The sequence below is a fragment of the Vipera berus genome (genome assembly GCF_964194415.1).
Source record: "Vipera berus genome assembly, chromosome: 3".
Taxonomy (NCBI): Eukaryota; Metazoa; Chordata; class Lepidosauria; order Squamata; family Viperidae; genus Vipera; species Vipera berus.
The window spans coordinates 49209659-49224418 of NC_138204.1; the positions used below are offsets into that span (position 1 = coordinate 49209659).

Sequence of the window (14760 nt, forward strand, 5' to 3'; positions counted from 1 at the left end):
GATAAATATATAAGCTGTGATGTTTTAATCTGCATCTATTCTGATATTTTTTGCACTCCTGCAAACACTATTTATTCCCTTATCACAAGATAAGGTGCTCACACACTTATAAACCATAAAGAACTGGAAGCCTAGCTGAGAAGAAAGACAAAATAATATTCAAATCTCTGATACAGAGACTGAACTACAAAGATAAAAGTAAAAGATGATTCAGCCTAGCTCTTTAAATTGGTGAATGGTAAAAAGTTGACGGAGAAAAAGCTTTCTGTACTTCTTCTTCTTCCTTTCTCTCTGTTTTCCTCCAAACCACTCCACACTGTCCATAAAGGAATCATGACCATGCGAAGAGATTTTTCAAAGAAGCACAAGCACAGGGAGAGAGTTGAAACTGAGCTCATGGATGTATGCTATTTTGGATGGGTCTGGTTTTCCATTAAGATTGCAATTGTTTGTATACTTATCTGTAAATAAGAGGTAAGCATGGAATAAGTGGGATTTGCTTCAGAAATGAAGCTACAAACAAGATGATAGTCAGCTGAATGCTTGCTTCCCCAAATTCTTGCAAAGGATCAAGGGAATAATGAGTATCCAAGAAGCAACATTCAAAAATGTTGTAAAGTGGAGCACAAGTCACTTAACAACTCCTTTGCTTAGCAACGGATATGATGGGCTAAATTGTGGTCATAAGTCAAGAACTGCCTGTAGTATTGTAAGTGACTGGAATTGAGAAGAAGGGGAGACAGACCTCAAAAATGGTGATGCATATGGGCATATATAAATATTATATCACCTGGGCTACACATGGATCCAATAATCAAACTGGGTAGCTATCTTTTAGGATAAACCTGTGGTCTAACCAGGAAGGAAAATAGTATTTTAGAAATTACACACTCTTTGTACTATTTTCTAGGAATGCAGGATGTATGGAGTTCCTTTCTATGCTGTCTAAATCCCTGAAATTGCCAAGTTGTGGAAGATTCCCCACTTTTTGTTGGATGAGAGTTTGTGTCCTATTATCACCCTATCATGGTGCAATTACATATCTACTACATGGTAGCAAGATTCCAAAGCCAGCTGCTTCTCCCACCAGCAATTTTCTCTTAAAATGTGTTTGAAATATAGAAATGGGAGACCACAATCTTTCAACATGAGACCCCGGGGCAGTGGGAGCAGGAGGGGCAGCGTTTCACTGGTGAGATGTCAGTGTTTAAATAACTCTGAAGAACCCCAGCTGTTGCTCCTGTTTTTACTTACACTTGTGTATCCAGACACAACAAAAGATAGTTCTGCAACAATATTTTGCTAATATGCAGTTGGAGATGGGTGCTAAGGCGTTACAATTTTTCAAAACAATTTTGACTTGAACTGCAGAAAATAGAAGGATGTTGCAGAGAACATATGTCAACATACTGTAGCTACAGAAAGCAGGCAGCTCCAGAAATGGGGAGGGGGACATTGGTGAAGAATGATCCTGGTTGGGAAGAAAAAAAACAAAAGTATTGCAGTAGCATTGGAGGCCAGGAATAAGCCTACAATTTATTACGAGAGGCATTCCAGCAATGAATTTCTTAAACTTTTCAAGACAAAACACTCTCTAAAAAATGAGAAACTTCTAGGACTCTTCAATAAATGGGATATCGAAATAACACTTAATAATTCTTTTTATTTTCCCTTACTTACAATTGTAATGTTAATGAGATATGTATGAGCCTTCATTTGATGGTGTTTTTTTTAATCAAAGTCTAATACTTGGTGTTGTATTAGGTAAAGGTAAAGGTTCCCCCGCACACGCGTGCTAGTCGTTTCCGACTCTAGGGGCCGGTGCTAATCTCCGTTTCAAAGCCGAAGAGCCAGCACTTGTCCGAGGACGTCTCCATGGTCATGTGGCCGGCATGACTAGACGCCAAAGGTGCACGGAACGCTGTTACCTTCCCACCGCAGTGGTCCCTATTTTTCTACTTGCATTTTGACGTGCTTTCGAACTGCTAGGCAAAAGCTGGGACGAGTAACAGGCGCTCACTCTGCTACGCGGCACTCGGGATTCGACCCGCCAAACTGCCGACCTTCTGATCGACAGGCTCAGCGTCCTAACCCACTGAGCCACTTCTTCTTCTTCTTCTTCTTCTTCTTCTTCTTCTTCTTCTTCTTCTTCTTCTTCTTATTATTATTATTATTATTATTATTATTATTATTATTATTATTATTAGCTTAGTCTTTATCTTTATTGTTGTAAGTGCTGAAAATCCATAGTAACCATTCTATTTTGAAGAATAACAGAGTTGGAAAAGACCTTGGAGATCTTCTAGACCAGGGGTCAGCAACCTGAAACAGTGAAAGAGCCACTCGGATCCGGTTCCCTCACAAAAGGAAAAACTGGGAGCCACAAAAATTGTGTGCGCATGCGCGTACATGCACACATGCGCAGAACAGGGTTTGACTGAAGAATGGAGCCAAGGTGAGATATGCACATACCCTGCATATTTGAATTGATTGGTTGAACCTTTTTAGTCCCACTTTTTTTTTGGGGGGGGGGGACTACACATAGCAGAAGACTGGGAGCCGCAGGAGATGGCTGAAAGAGCCGCATGCGGCTCCGGAGCCACAGGTTGCAGACCTGTGTTCTAGACCAACACCCTGCTCAGGCAGAAAAGTCTATACCATTTCAAACAAATGTTGTCAATCTTTTCTTAAAAATGTCTAAGTGTTGGAGCACCCACAACTTCTGGAGGCAAGTTGTTCCATTGATTAATTGTTCCAACTAAGGAAATTTCTCCTTAGTTTTAGGCTTTTTCTCTCCTTGATTAGTTTCCATTCATTGCTTCTTCTCCTGCCTTCAGATGCTTTGGAGAATAAGTTGACTCCCTCTTCTTAATTGCCGCCCCTTAGATATTGAAACACAGCTGTCGTGTCAACCTAGTCCTTCTTTTCATTAAACTAGACATACCCAGTTCCAGCAACTATACTTTATATGTTTTGGCCTCCAGTCCCCTAATCGTTTTTGTTGTTTTTCTCTGTACTCTTTCTAGAGTCTCGACATCTTTTTTACATCTTAGTGACCAAAACCAAATGCAGTATTCCAAATGTGGTCTTACCCAGTGCTTTTTTTGTAAAAGAAAAAAGTGCCGGAACTCACACATGTCATACAACCCACCTTGCCTACCCTACAAGGTTCCATCCAAAAAAGGTGCCGGAACTCCATTCTGAGCGTTCTATGAGAAAAAAAGCCCTGGTCTTACCAAAGCATTGTAGAGTGATATTAACACTTCACATGATCTTGATTCTATCCCTCTGTTAATGCAGCCTAGGACTGTGTTGGGTTTTTTGGCAGCTGCAGCACACTGCTGGCTCATATTTAAGTGATTATACACTAGGATTCCAAGATCCCTCTCACAGTTACTACTATTGAGCCAGATACCACCTATACTACACCTGTGCATTTGGGTTTTCTTGCCTAAATGTAGAACCTTACTTTTTTCGCCACTGAATTTCATTTTGTTAGATAGGACCCAATGTTCAGATCTGTCAAGATCCTTCTGTATCTTAAATCTATCTTCTGGAGTGATGGCTATTCCTGCCAGCTTGGTATTGTCTATAAATTTCATGAGTTCCCAATCTATTCTGTCATCTAAATCATTAATGAAGATATTGTACTGGGCCTAAGACAGAGTCTTGTGGTACCCCACTACATACTTCCTTCCATGTAGATGCAGCTCCATTAAGCACTACATGTTGAGTATGGTTGGTCAGCCAGTTACAAATCCATCTGGTGATGCTGTGTAGCCACATTTTTCTATCTTATCAAGTAGTAGCTTGTGGTCTACTTTATCAAATGCCTTATTGAAGTCCAAGTAAATAATATCCAGAGCAGTCCACTAATTTTGCCACTTTGACAAAGAATGTAATAAGATTTGTCTGGTGTGATATTTTTGACGAACCCATGTTGGCTTTTGGTTATGACTTCGTTTGCCTCTAGATGTTCACAGATTCATTGGTTGATTATCTTTTCCAGAATCTTCCCAGGTACTGATATCAGGCTGATAGGTCTGTAGTTTCCTGGATCCTTTTTCCCCCCTTGTTTTGAAGATGGGGATTACATCAGCTCTTTTCCAATCCTCTGGTAGTTCGACAGTGCTCAGGATCTTTGAAAGATATGGTTCAGTGGTTCTGAGATCATGTCTGACAGTTCCTTCAGAACCTAATGCATCTGGTCCAGATGATCTGAACTCGTGTAGGGTGGACAAGTGTGCTCTTACCATTTTCTTGTCTATTTTAATCTGTATTCCTAATCTGTTTTTATGGTACTATTTTTGATAGGTCCAGCTTGCAACCCACCCAAACACCTAGATTCTTTTTGTATGTATTGCTGCCCAGTATGGTACATAGCAATTCATTTTTTTGGGGGGAGGTTATATAAACTAGAAATTTGCATTTCTCTCTCTTGAAATTCATAATATGGTTTCTGTTATTTTCCAAATTGTTAAGAATCTTCAGAAACTGTATTGTCCTATATTTGTTATCCTTCCCATTTTTATATTATCTGCAAATCTGGTAACTTTTTAAAAACCTTATTCCAGTTATTTTTAAAATATATTGAACAGTATAGAACTTAGAAGAGAGCTCTATAATACATCACCCAATATCTCCTTCTAGCACTATTATGTTTTGGTGTCATTCTACCTGATTTGATCTTGACAAGCTAAGCAAGGTCAGATCTAGTTAATATTTGGTTGGGAGACCACTAGGAAATCTCAGAACTGTAGGCAAGATATATTGAATATATTAAATATATTGTTCAATATATTTAAAAAGTTAAAAAGCATCCCTGAAAAAGACCATGGAAACCATTTCCACAAGATTGCTAGGCAAGATGCATGACTCTGTCTGAGATCATCAGAATTTAAGCTCGGTTCAAGGAAGATTTAAGTCAATCAAATCTCACCCTTTCCCTAAGAAATTGAGGATCTTATATGAAGATTTTTTCTTTTTCTAAAATTAATTATTTACCTTTTAACTTCACCACTGCTACCAGTTTCAATAACATGACTATAAAGAAGGGATCACCAACGAAGCACTTCCATGATGATATCTAAAGGTAAAGGTTTCCCCTGTCCAGTCATGTCCAACTCTAGAAGGCGGTGCTCTGTTTCTTAGCCAAGAGAGCCAGCATTGTCCGAAAACGTTTCTATGGTCATGTGGCCAGCATGACTATATGCAGAAGGTACACAAAACACTATACCTTCCCACAGAAGTAGTACCTATTTATCTACTCACATTTGCATGCTTTCAAACTGCTAGATGGGAAGCAGCTGGTGCAAGCAACAGGAGCTAACTCCTTCATGCAGCAGTCAGGTCTGCAGACCCACAAATTATACTTTTAAAAAAAATTAACAGTCAAAATGATAGAAATTCACCATTCTAACATGGAACTAGGTGACAAGTCAGGAGTGAGATTTCTGAAACATCACAAGAATTAAAACTAAACTAGCTAAACTAAAACTAACAATTTCAGCTATTTAAAAAAAAATCAGCTATTTCATACTTGCATCACTGCATATGGTTACACTTTCTATTTGAGAATAATGTTACCTAAACCTTACTTTTAACGTGCAAAAATGTCAGAAAAATTAGATCCAGTAAAGGGATGCCTCAACTTACCACTGCATTGAATTAAGATAATAATTCCAGGTTCAATTACAGTTGTAAATCGAGGACTACCTGTACTTCCTGCATGTGCTTTGCAAGGAGGTCCTTGGTTCAACACAGGCTTCCCCAGTGATTGAATTCAGGTATCAAAAAAGTTCTTAGTTCAGTTACTGGAGATGAAGAAACATAATAAATAAAAAAGCAAACCTATCATTTGACTCAGCATTAGGGCAGCTTCATATACATGGCCCATATATTTCCAATTTCAGAAATAAAATGTAAGCAATGCTTAATCCTGACAAGTTCAGAAATAAAAAAGGGTGGGAGAAGAAAATCATTCTTAGTAGCCTATAATTAAGCTCTTCTCTTTTTTGTGACTACATGTTCAGTGATTTTGTTTATCCTTAAGCAAACAGCTGAGATAGTAGCTTTGGCAGGCAAGCAAACACAGAGGCAGCCAACTCATTTGTTAGCTACCTATAGCCAAGACTTGCCAAGACTTGCTCCTGACAAGCTGAGCTTCTAGGAATGTTGTCTCTGAACACATCCAGGAAAACCAGAAGCAACCTTGCACCTTGTTTTGCTGGAACAAGAGTTGAAGATAGGAATGTACAACTCAGGGACACATGAGCTCCCATGATATGCCTCAAGAGGATAAAAGCATGTGAATGGCCAAATAAGTGAAATCTCTGCAAAACTTTTGAATACTTGCAAATAATCAGGGGCAGTTACTAAGGACTGGCTTTTCTGTTCTAAAGAGGAGTTGAACTATTATCCCATAATCTCCAAAAGTAAATCAAAACAATCAATGCCACATTTCTAGAGAGCAAAGCTCTCCAGACGTTTTTGGCTGTATAATACCAAAAAAAAAGGTTAAGGCAACTGAATACACATTCAGGCCAAGCTAAGTCTTACAATCGAGACTGTGCTCATATTGCATCTTGAAGATCCATGATTTCTTCTGTGTGAAAATCTACACGTCAGTAGAGCAGTTTTTCCAGGTAGATGGCATCTTGAACTACTTGGGAATGGAAGTGTTAACATAAGCTTTGTATGGTTAACAAAAGCTTTAAAACAGCAACGCAGTTGATTGGCCATTTGTTCTTTCCAAATTGGGGTGGGGGCGGGAAGCAATCTTTCTTTCTTCCAACTCCTTGGAAGATCCATTAAATCAGGTTTGGCTACATGACATTATTGAAATTAAACAAAGCTCACTGAGAATGGAAATAATGCATCTGGTATGTGTGACATGGGAGTCACAAGGGACAATGGAGTTGTTGATCATGAAGTCATTCCTTACTTTGGATAGCAATAGCACTTATATGCTTATATGGCTTAATATTCTTGTCTTTTTTCATCAGAAGAATATGAAATGCAGCCTAATTTCAAGAACAACAACTAAAGAATACTGGCTATAATACACACATTTTATTTATTTAATAAGCAAAAATAACACTAGTGTCAGAATTGCCCAGCATCAAAATTGAATGTACTTTAATTGACTGCCAGCTCGCTACTTAGTTCATAGAAAATGCACCTTTTGGGGGAAAGTTGATTATTCTGAAAGATAAATTTAGCATGACAGATTAAACAAAGCTACTTATGTGACAGTTGGAGAGAAAACACAAATTTTCTTCATTTTCCTCAAATTAGCTGCAATTATGCAGGGAAGAAGGCCCATAGCTCAAGAGCAAAGCTTTTCTTCCTATAAACTATATTACATAAAGTACATAAAGTATTTTTAGGAAAAAATAAAACATCCATTACTAATTTCCCTCCCTTAATTTGCCACTCTCCAAAATCTGGGATATTCTGAGCGTTTTATTAATTCATTTCAAATATTTTAGCCTGCAGTTCAATTTATAAAGACCTGAAATCATCTATATGCTATTTAGGAGTAAAGAAGATTATAGCAGACAATATTTCATGTGAAAAATCAATTCTGACTTGGAATAAAGTTGGTAAAGTTGACATAAAATATAGAGATATGTACTACAGTAATAATAAAGTGCATATCTGAGCTCAATTTATCTAATAGTTATTACATTTTACATCCTTAAAAGTAAAGTGTTTTACTAGTAAAATGTAAGAAGATGGGGTAACAGGTTAAGTTGATAACTGCCAGACATCAATATTTACCATCTTTCTTCACCATTTTGTTTCCCCCACTGAAATAACAACAACAAAACTTAACTTTTGTTTTACTAGGCCACTGTTTAAAATAATATTTGCAAAATAAATCCAGCTATCACAATCCTGAACTCTCAAAAAGGGTGGAGATTATAGTACAGACCTTTGACGATAACAGAGGAAACTGCTTGAGAGCAGTTTGCATTTCTCTGTAGGAAGTAGAATCAATAAACACTGTAGTGGAACTACATAACTAAACTATCTATTTAATGTCATGTGATGGCATAGAATCATTAGAATCAGAAAAGCATTCAAGCCATACCACTGACTATCTCTGCTTTTTAGATGCGAGACACACCAAACAATGTACGTAAAACAAAAGAATGTGGAATTCTAAGGAATTATACTTTTAGTAGATATTTTCCACATATTTATTTATTTATTTATTTTATTTATTGAATTTCTATACCGCCCTTCTCCCAAAGGACTCAGGGTGGTGTACAGGGCAATAAAAGTACTACATACAAAAGTTAAAAATAAGATTAAATTAATTTAGCTCTAACAATAAATAGTTAAAAATACCCCAAACTCTAGACCAGGCTGGCCTGTTCAAATAAGTAGGTTTTCAGATCACGGCGGAAAGAGCAAAGGTCGGGAGCCATCCGGAGCTCAACCGGTAATTGATTCCAAAGGGCTGGCGCGCCCACAGAGAATGCTCTCCCCCTGGGGGCCGCCAGCCGACACTCTCTGACCGACGGCACCCTGAGGAGGCCCTCTCTGTGGGAGCGCACAGGACGAAGGGAAGTTGACGCCGGCAGCAGGTGCTCCCGTAAGTATGAGAGGCCACTGCCATTGTCTACTTTAAACAGTACAGGGCTCTTTCTGTATAATCATGATGAGACTGACTACATAAGGATGTACTTTTATTTTACCCAATTCACTAAATCAGAAATGATAGCTTCAACAATTAATTGGAAGTATTTTGTATTAGGATCTAATATGCAGCTTTTAGCATAAACATGATTGGGGGGGAGGGGAGCCTTAAATGTTATAACATTTAAAATTAAACATTTTAAGTAATGTGTAAATTTCTTACCGAGACAGTTATGACCATCATGTGCAAGATGAAAGCCATCATAGCAGGTACATCGATAATTTCCTGGGATATTGACACATTCATGAACACAGCCAGCATTGTCATCGCGCTCACATTCATCAACATCTGAACAAAGAAAAGAAAATATACATGATGTGGAACAACTTCAGAACCAAAAATCTACAAAGCTCTTATCAAGTATTTATAAAATAACTAAATTGAGAACAACAGGGATGCGCCCTTTTACCTCATACTGATGGAGAAAACCTGTAATGAAAGGATACCAGACTTCAGCCAAACACAGTTTCAACCTTCCACACAATTGTGAAGCCTGTGAAATCTCAAATTCCTAGTCTCATACAGGATTATAGCTGCCCTTGCTTCAACATGGGAATATGGTGGAAGCCACAGCAAGTGTTTCCATCACCTTTCATCCAGAGTGGCTTTTATTCAACTTTCATTCAAATCTATTCTAAAATTAGAGGATCTTAAGTAGAATTAGACAAATTGCTGGGTAATTGTTTCAGAGATGTTTCTTATCTAAACAAAGAAACAGAATGACCAAGGGGGGGGACCAGTGGGATGGAAGCAACTTCCAACTTTCTGCCCCTTGACTGTAGCTGATTGCCCGCCAGCAGCCAACAGTAGGACCAGTCTAGCTAGCCTCTGGAGGGCTAGGGCAGGTCTGGTCTACCTAGTCTCCAGCATCTGAAGGGCATACCAGTCAACCCAGCCTTTGGAGGGTTAGGGCAGGACCACTCTACTGAACAACTGGGGGTGGCATGGCAGCACTAGAGCAACCCCAAACATGCCAAACTTCAGTCCCATGGGAGTCATGGGTCCCAGATTTGGAGTGCAGTCTGTACGTTAGTTCTTTTGAGGTATCGGTACAAAAACTGTTGTCCTATGATGTGTTGTTTTGCCCACTTAAATGTTACCCACACCAGAGTTTTATTAGTATGTACTGTGGATGTTCCAGTACATTACACTGACAATACTTCAATGATTTATTTATTTATTTAACAAAATATACCCCAGTTCAAGAAAAGGCAAAGCTGTTCTACATTCTCATTATTGTGTCCTAAATCCTTGCTTACACCCAGTGGTTGGAGCTAATTCTTACAAAGTCATTAAAACCGTGTTTGTTACTGCTGCTTCAAATACAAAGTCACTACTTCGAATAGCTGAGTCACTACCATTATCCAACAGAATTTCTAAAATAACAGCACTGTATTTTTCTCTCTTTCACATTACGTAATGTTACATGGGAATGACCTTAAGAGACAGTAGGAAGATCCACAGGCTAGCCAATCATCATGCAAAAGGCATCTCAATCTACAAAAGCAGAGGGAGTGTGGGATATGTTTCACAAGGGATCTTCTCAAGTTTTCCAGAGAGTAAAAGGAAAGGAGAAGAGGAGTACTTTGAATACTTGCAAGCTTCTTTAATTTAACCTTATAATAAAAATAAAGCTAATATTCATTTATCTGCTTTTTGTCTGCAGTACCTTGACAAATTAACATATTCCCTGATCATGGATACAGTATCATCACAATGTTCTGATTAAATGAGGAATCAACAGTAATTCCCTATTTTTTACATCATTTAGAATCTGATCCTCACAGTTTTGTTTCAAAATAGGATATGAGGATCATTCAGAGGACATCAAACTTTAATATTAATTATGAAGCAGACAACTTGTTTACCTCAAAATCATTAATGGAGTCACACAGATTTGATTTTAGTAAATCATTCCTCTTTCTCCCTCAACTGAACCGCCCTGAGTCCTCAACTGAACCGCCCTGAGTCCTACGGGAGAAGGGCAGTATATAAGTTTAATAAAATAAATGAATAAATAAACTGCATTAAGTATTTCAACCAACTGCTATGGAGCAGTAAGAGAAAATTATCTCAGGAAACCTAGTTAAAATTAAACAAGATTCTGCCTAATCTGTGTTTGAATGGAAATTGAATGAGTACTTCATCAAAGAAGGATGGATTCTTCAGAGAGAAAATAGGGAAATAATAAATTTACTTAGCTAAATAACTTTTTTAAAAACTTTAAAAATAATCTAGAATAGCCCTTGTTTTTATACCACAATTGTCCCAACTATAGCAAACAAACACACATTTGCAGAAACACCTACAATACTACAGGCAATACCCAGCTAATAAAAATTCCTCAAAACCCAATGGGTATTTCTTTTCCATTGCAACCTTAGTGGTATTTAATCTCAGGTCATTTTAAAATTCTGGCTTGGGCAAGTAAACATAGCTGGATTTCCCTTACATCTTTTTTTTCTGTGCTATCTGCTCTGCCTACCTTTGCAGTGCTTCCCATCCCCGGTATAACCAGATTTGCAGATGCATTTGTATGATTTGGGAGTGTTCTGGCAGATGGCATCAATATGGCAGTTGTCAGTCCCATCAACACATTCATCCATATCTGCAAAGGAAAGGGGAAAATGCGACATAATCAAAGCCTGAACTAATCACAGTGTTTTGGGGAAAGATTATTAAAGTATCAGAAAAATCATACTTATTTTCAGAGCCCCTTGTCATTTCTCTCAAGAGTAGGAATCTTAAATGAGTCTAGTGGAGGCCATGAAGGTTCTTTACAGCAGGGGTCCCCAACCTCTGGTCCATGGACCAGTACAAGGCCATGGCACATCAGCAAGTGGGCCGTACAAACAAGCAAAGCCCCATCCGCAAGATGCAGGCAGCACACAAAACCAGGCACTCTCCAGTCCGTGCAAAAACCTCTCTCCACGGAACCGGTCCCTGGTGCCCCAAAGGGTGGGGACCTCTGCTTTACAGTGTACGATTGCTAAAGTTTTCATTCCCTATAAACCTACCATGAAATGTTTCCTCAATGTTTCCCAGTCAAGTGTTTCCCTATCATTCTTATTGTTTGTTTTTTAATCTTTATGGTCTTAGTATCAAGTGAGAGGTTACAAGTTAGAAGAATGACCAATCCTTTTATATATGCTCTGCATGATCCTGACAGTTTTGTCCTAATTGAATAGATTTATTTTTAAGTTCATTGTTTATGAATATGTGTTGTTAAAACATTAGACTCCAAAATTATTCTGCATCTGCCAAATATCTGCATCTACCATATCCACACCCCCAAAACTGTCCAATTCACTGTGGGGGGAAAACTTAGGAATATGCGTATGATGTGCTTGGCTTAATTTGTCACAAATCAGGATACATCATTACCTGATCATTTAGCATCAGACAACTGAAGTATCCAAGAGCTACCACTGTTATATTTATTTATGCAATACTTTCTATAATGTCCTCTTGAAAGATTCTAGACAATTTACAATTATATTATATCAACACATACCAAACAAACAAATATCCTCATACATCATCTAATCCTATGCATTACAATAAAATCTTACTGTAAACTTTCAAGATAGGTCAGAAAATGGACCCCACACATACAATGGACCCCAGGAATGTAATTTTATTATTATTGTACCATATAATCATACAAGCCTGTCTAATTTTCTGTTTGTCTCCTTTTATACTAACACAATCAAGACAGTGCTATTCTAAGTTGCTTTCTCATGCTTGCTTCTAGAATTATGAAACTCATTCTCCAAATCCCTCCTTAGTGGTATTTCATCCCAAGGCCATCTCTAAATTTATTTATATCAACAAAGTAGATTGTATTAAAATATCGAGCTTGTCTGCCATTAATCACCAAATATTCACTGTTGGACAACACAGATTTTGCTTCCTGGACACTTTTGGTGGATCTTATAGATTTTTGGTTGCTAAGCCTGAAAATAACTTGTAATTTAATCTATCACATACCTTTTAACAGAAACCTTCTGTTTTTACACAATGGCAATGTACACCCTTCAATACCAGTTGGCTATGCTGCACACATTAAGAAAACCAAGATCATGGCATCCGGCCCGCTCAATTCCTGGCAAATAGATGGGGAAGAAATGGAGGTAGTGACAGATTTTATTTTCCTGGGCTCCAAGATCACTGCAGATGGGGACTGCAGCCAAGAAATTAAAAGACGCTTGTTCCTGGGGAGGAAAGCCATGGCAAATCTAGACAGCACACTAAAAAGCAGAGACATCACCCTGCCAACAGAAGTACGTATAGTCAAGGCTATGGTCTTCCCAGTTGCAATGTATGGCTGTGAAAGTTGGACCATAAGAAAGGCTGAGCACCAAAGAATTGAGGCCTTTGAACTATGGTGCTGGAGAAGACACCTGCGAGTCCCTTGGACTGCAAGGCGATCAAACTGGTCAGTCCTAGAGGAGATCAACCCTGACTGCTCTTTAGAAGGCCAGATCCTGAAGTTGAAACTCAAATACTTTGGCCACCTAATGAGAAGGAAGGACTCACTGGAGAAGAGTCTAATGCTGGGAAAGATTGAGGGCAAGAGAAGAAGGGGATGACAGAGAATGAGGTGACTGGATGGAGTCACTTAAGCAGTAGGTGTGAGCTTAAATGGACTCCAGAAGATGGTAGAGGACAGGAAGGCCTGGAGGAACGTTGTCCATGGGGTTGTGATGGGTCGGATACGACTTTGCAACTAACAACAAAATGCTGCACACATGAAAGAAACATAGAAAACATAGAACTGTTGTTGAAGCACATCCAGTACTCCAAATACAACTGGAACATCTGTAGAGAGTACTGGCTCTGCTGCTTGGAATGCAGCTCAGATATACCAAGTACTATTGTTACATATACGAATGAGACTGTCATGCAGGAGAACCACAATATATTAGAAAGAAATGGCCACTCTGCCCTTGGTTCCAGGGCAGAAAAATGTGCCACATGAACTACATGTTGACTCGACAAAGTTATTTTTGCTTCCACTTCAAATAAAATTTGGACTGATGAAAAAATTTGTGAAAGAAATGAACAAGGAAGATGAAGGTTTTCATTATTAGAGTTGTTTCCAAGAATAACTGATGCCAAGATTAAGGAAAGCATTCTTGTTGATCAACAGATCAGATACATCATCAATAATAAGAGGTTTGAAGATCTGTTAGTGGGAAAATCACCTGAAAAGCATTCAAGGATGTTGCTGAGAATTTTTTTGGCAACTACAGGGCTCCAAGCTACATTAGTTGGTTGACAAACTTTTTAGAGCATACAAGATCATGAAGAGCATACAAGAGCATACAAGATGTTAATGAAAATTCATTTTCTGCATTTACACTTGTAGTTCATTCCTGAAAATCTAGGTGCAGTCAATGATGAAAATAGTGAAAGGTTTCACCAGAACTTTGCCACAATAAAAAAAATGTATCAGGGCAATTGGAATCTGTCATTGCTGGCTGACTATTCTTGGACACTGCAGCAAGATCCATTGGACACTGAGTACACACAAAAATCAGCAGCAAAACACTTTTAGCCCTGTTGAACTCATGCCGCATGTTGGAAACATTATGCAATTGAATACATTATAGTCATTACAAGTTAATTTCATATTTCTCAAGATTCTTCCATGATACAGTCATTCTGAAATTATATTTTGCTTTTCAGGAGACAAAACTTTTGGGGGGAAAAATTGAGATCCAGTTAATGCAGCTACAGAAACATTGGTCTAATGCTGCTAAGCCTACTTGTACCAGTTAGCAGAATTTTGTATTCACTGGAGTTTCCAATTCATCTTAAAGGCAATCCCATATAGATTACATTACAGTAATAATATCTCTAGTTGCATAGTAATTATGACATGAGTCACTGTTTCTTGGTCTAGGAAGGCCAGCAATTAGTTGTGAAAAGGCTGCCATGGTCTCCACTTGTTACTCTAATAATAGAAGACATGAATTCAAAAGAATCACCAAGGTTTAAAAGTGCCCTATTTTCTGTGGGCTGCTCTAACTTCTTGTCCAATTCCATGA

At 38.3% G+C, this 14760-nt stretch overlaps 2 protein-coding genes across 2 annotated transcripts in view; both read right to left on the minus strand.

Annotated features, from left to right (window-relative positions):
• The window catches only part of ZNF76 (zinc finger protein 76), a 180287-nt gene that overhangs the window by 124324 nt on the left and 41203 nt on the right, over nucleotides 1-14760 (minus strand). The gene's annotated exons all lie outside the window — the stretch shown is intronic.
• SCUBE3 (signal peptide, CUB domain and EGF like domain containing 3) overlaps nucleotides 1-14760 on the minus strand; it is a gene marked incomplete at its 5' end in the record, with an annotated part of 128951 nt that overhangs the window by 88328 nt on the left and 25863 nt on the right. The window contains 2 exons of the mRNA XM_081322543.1: nucleotides 8870-8995; nucleotides 11193-11315. Of these exons, the coding sequence (XP_081178669.1) occupies nucleotides 8870-8995; nucleotides 11193-11315 (249 nt within the window). The remainder of the gene's footprint in view (nucleotides 1-8869; nucleotides 8996-11192; nucleotides 11316-14760) is intronic.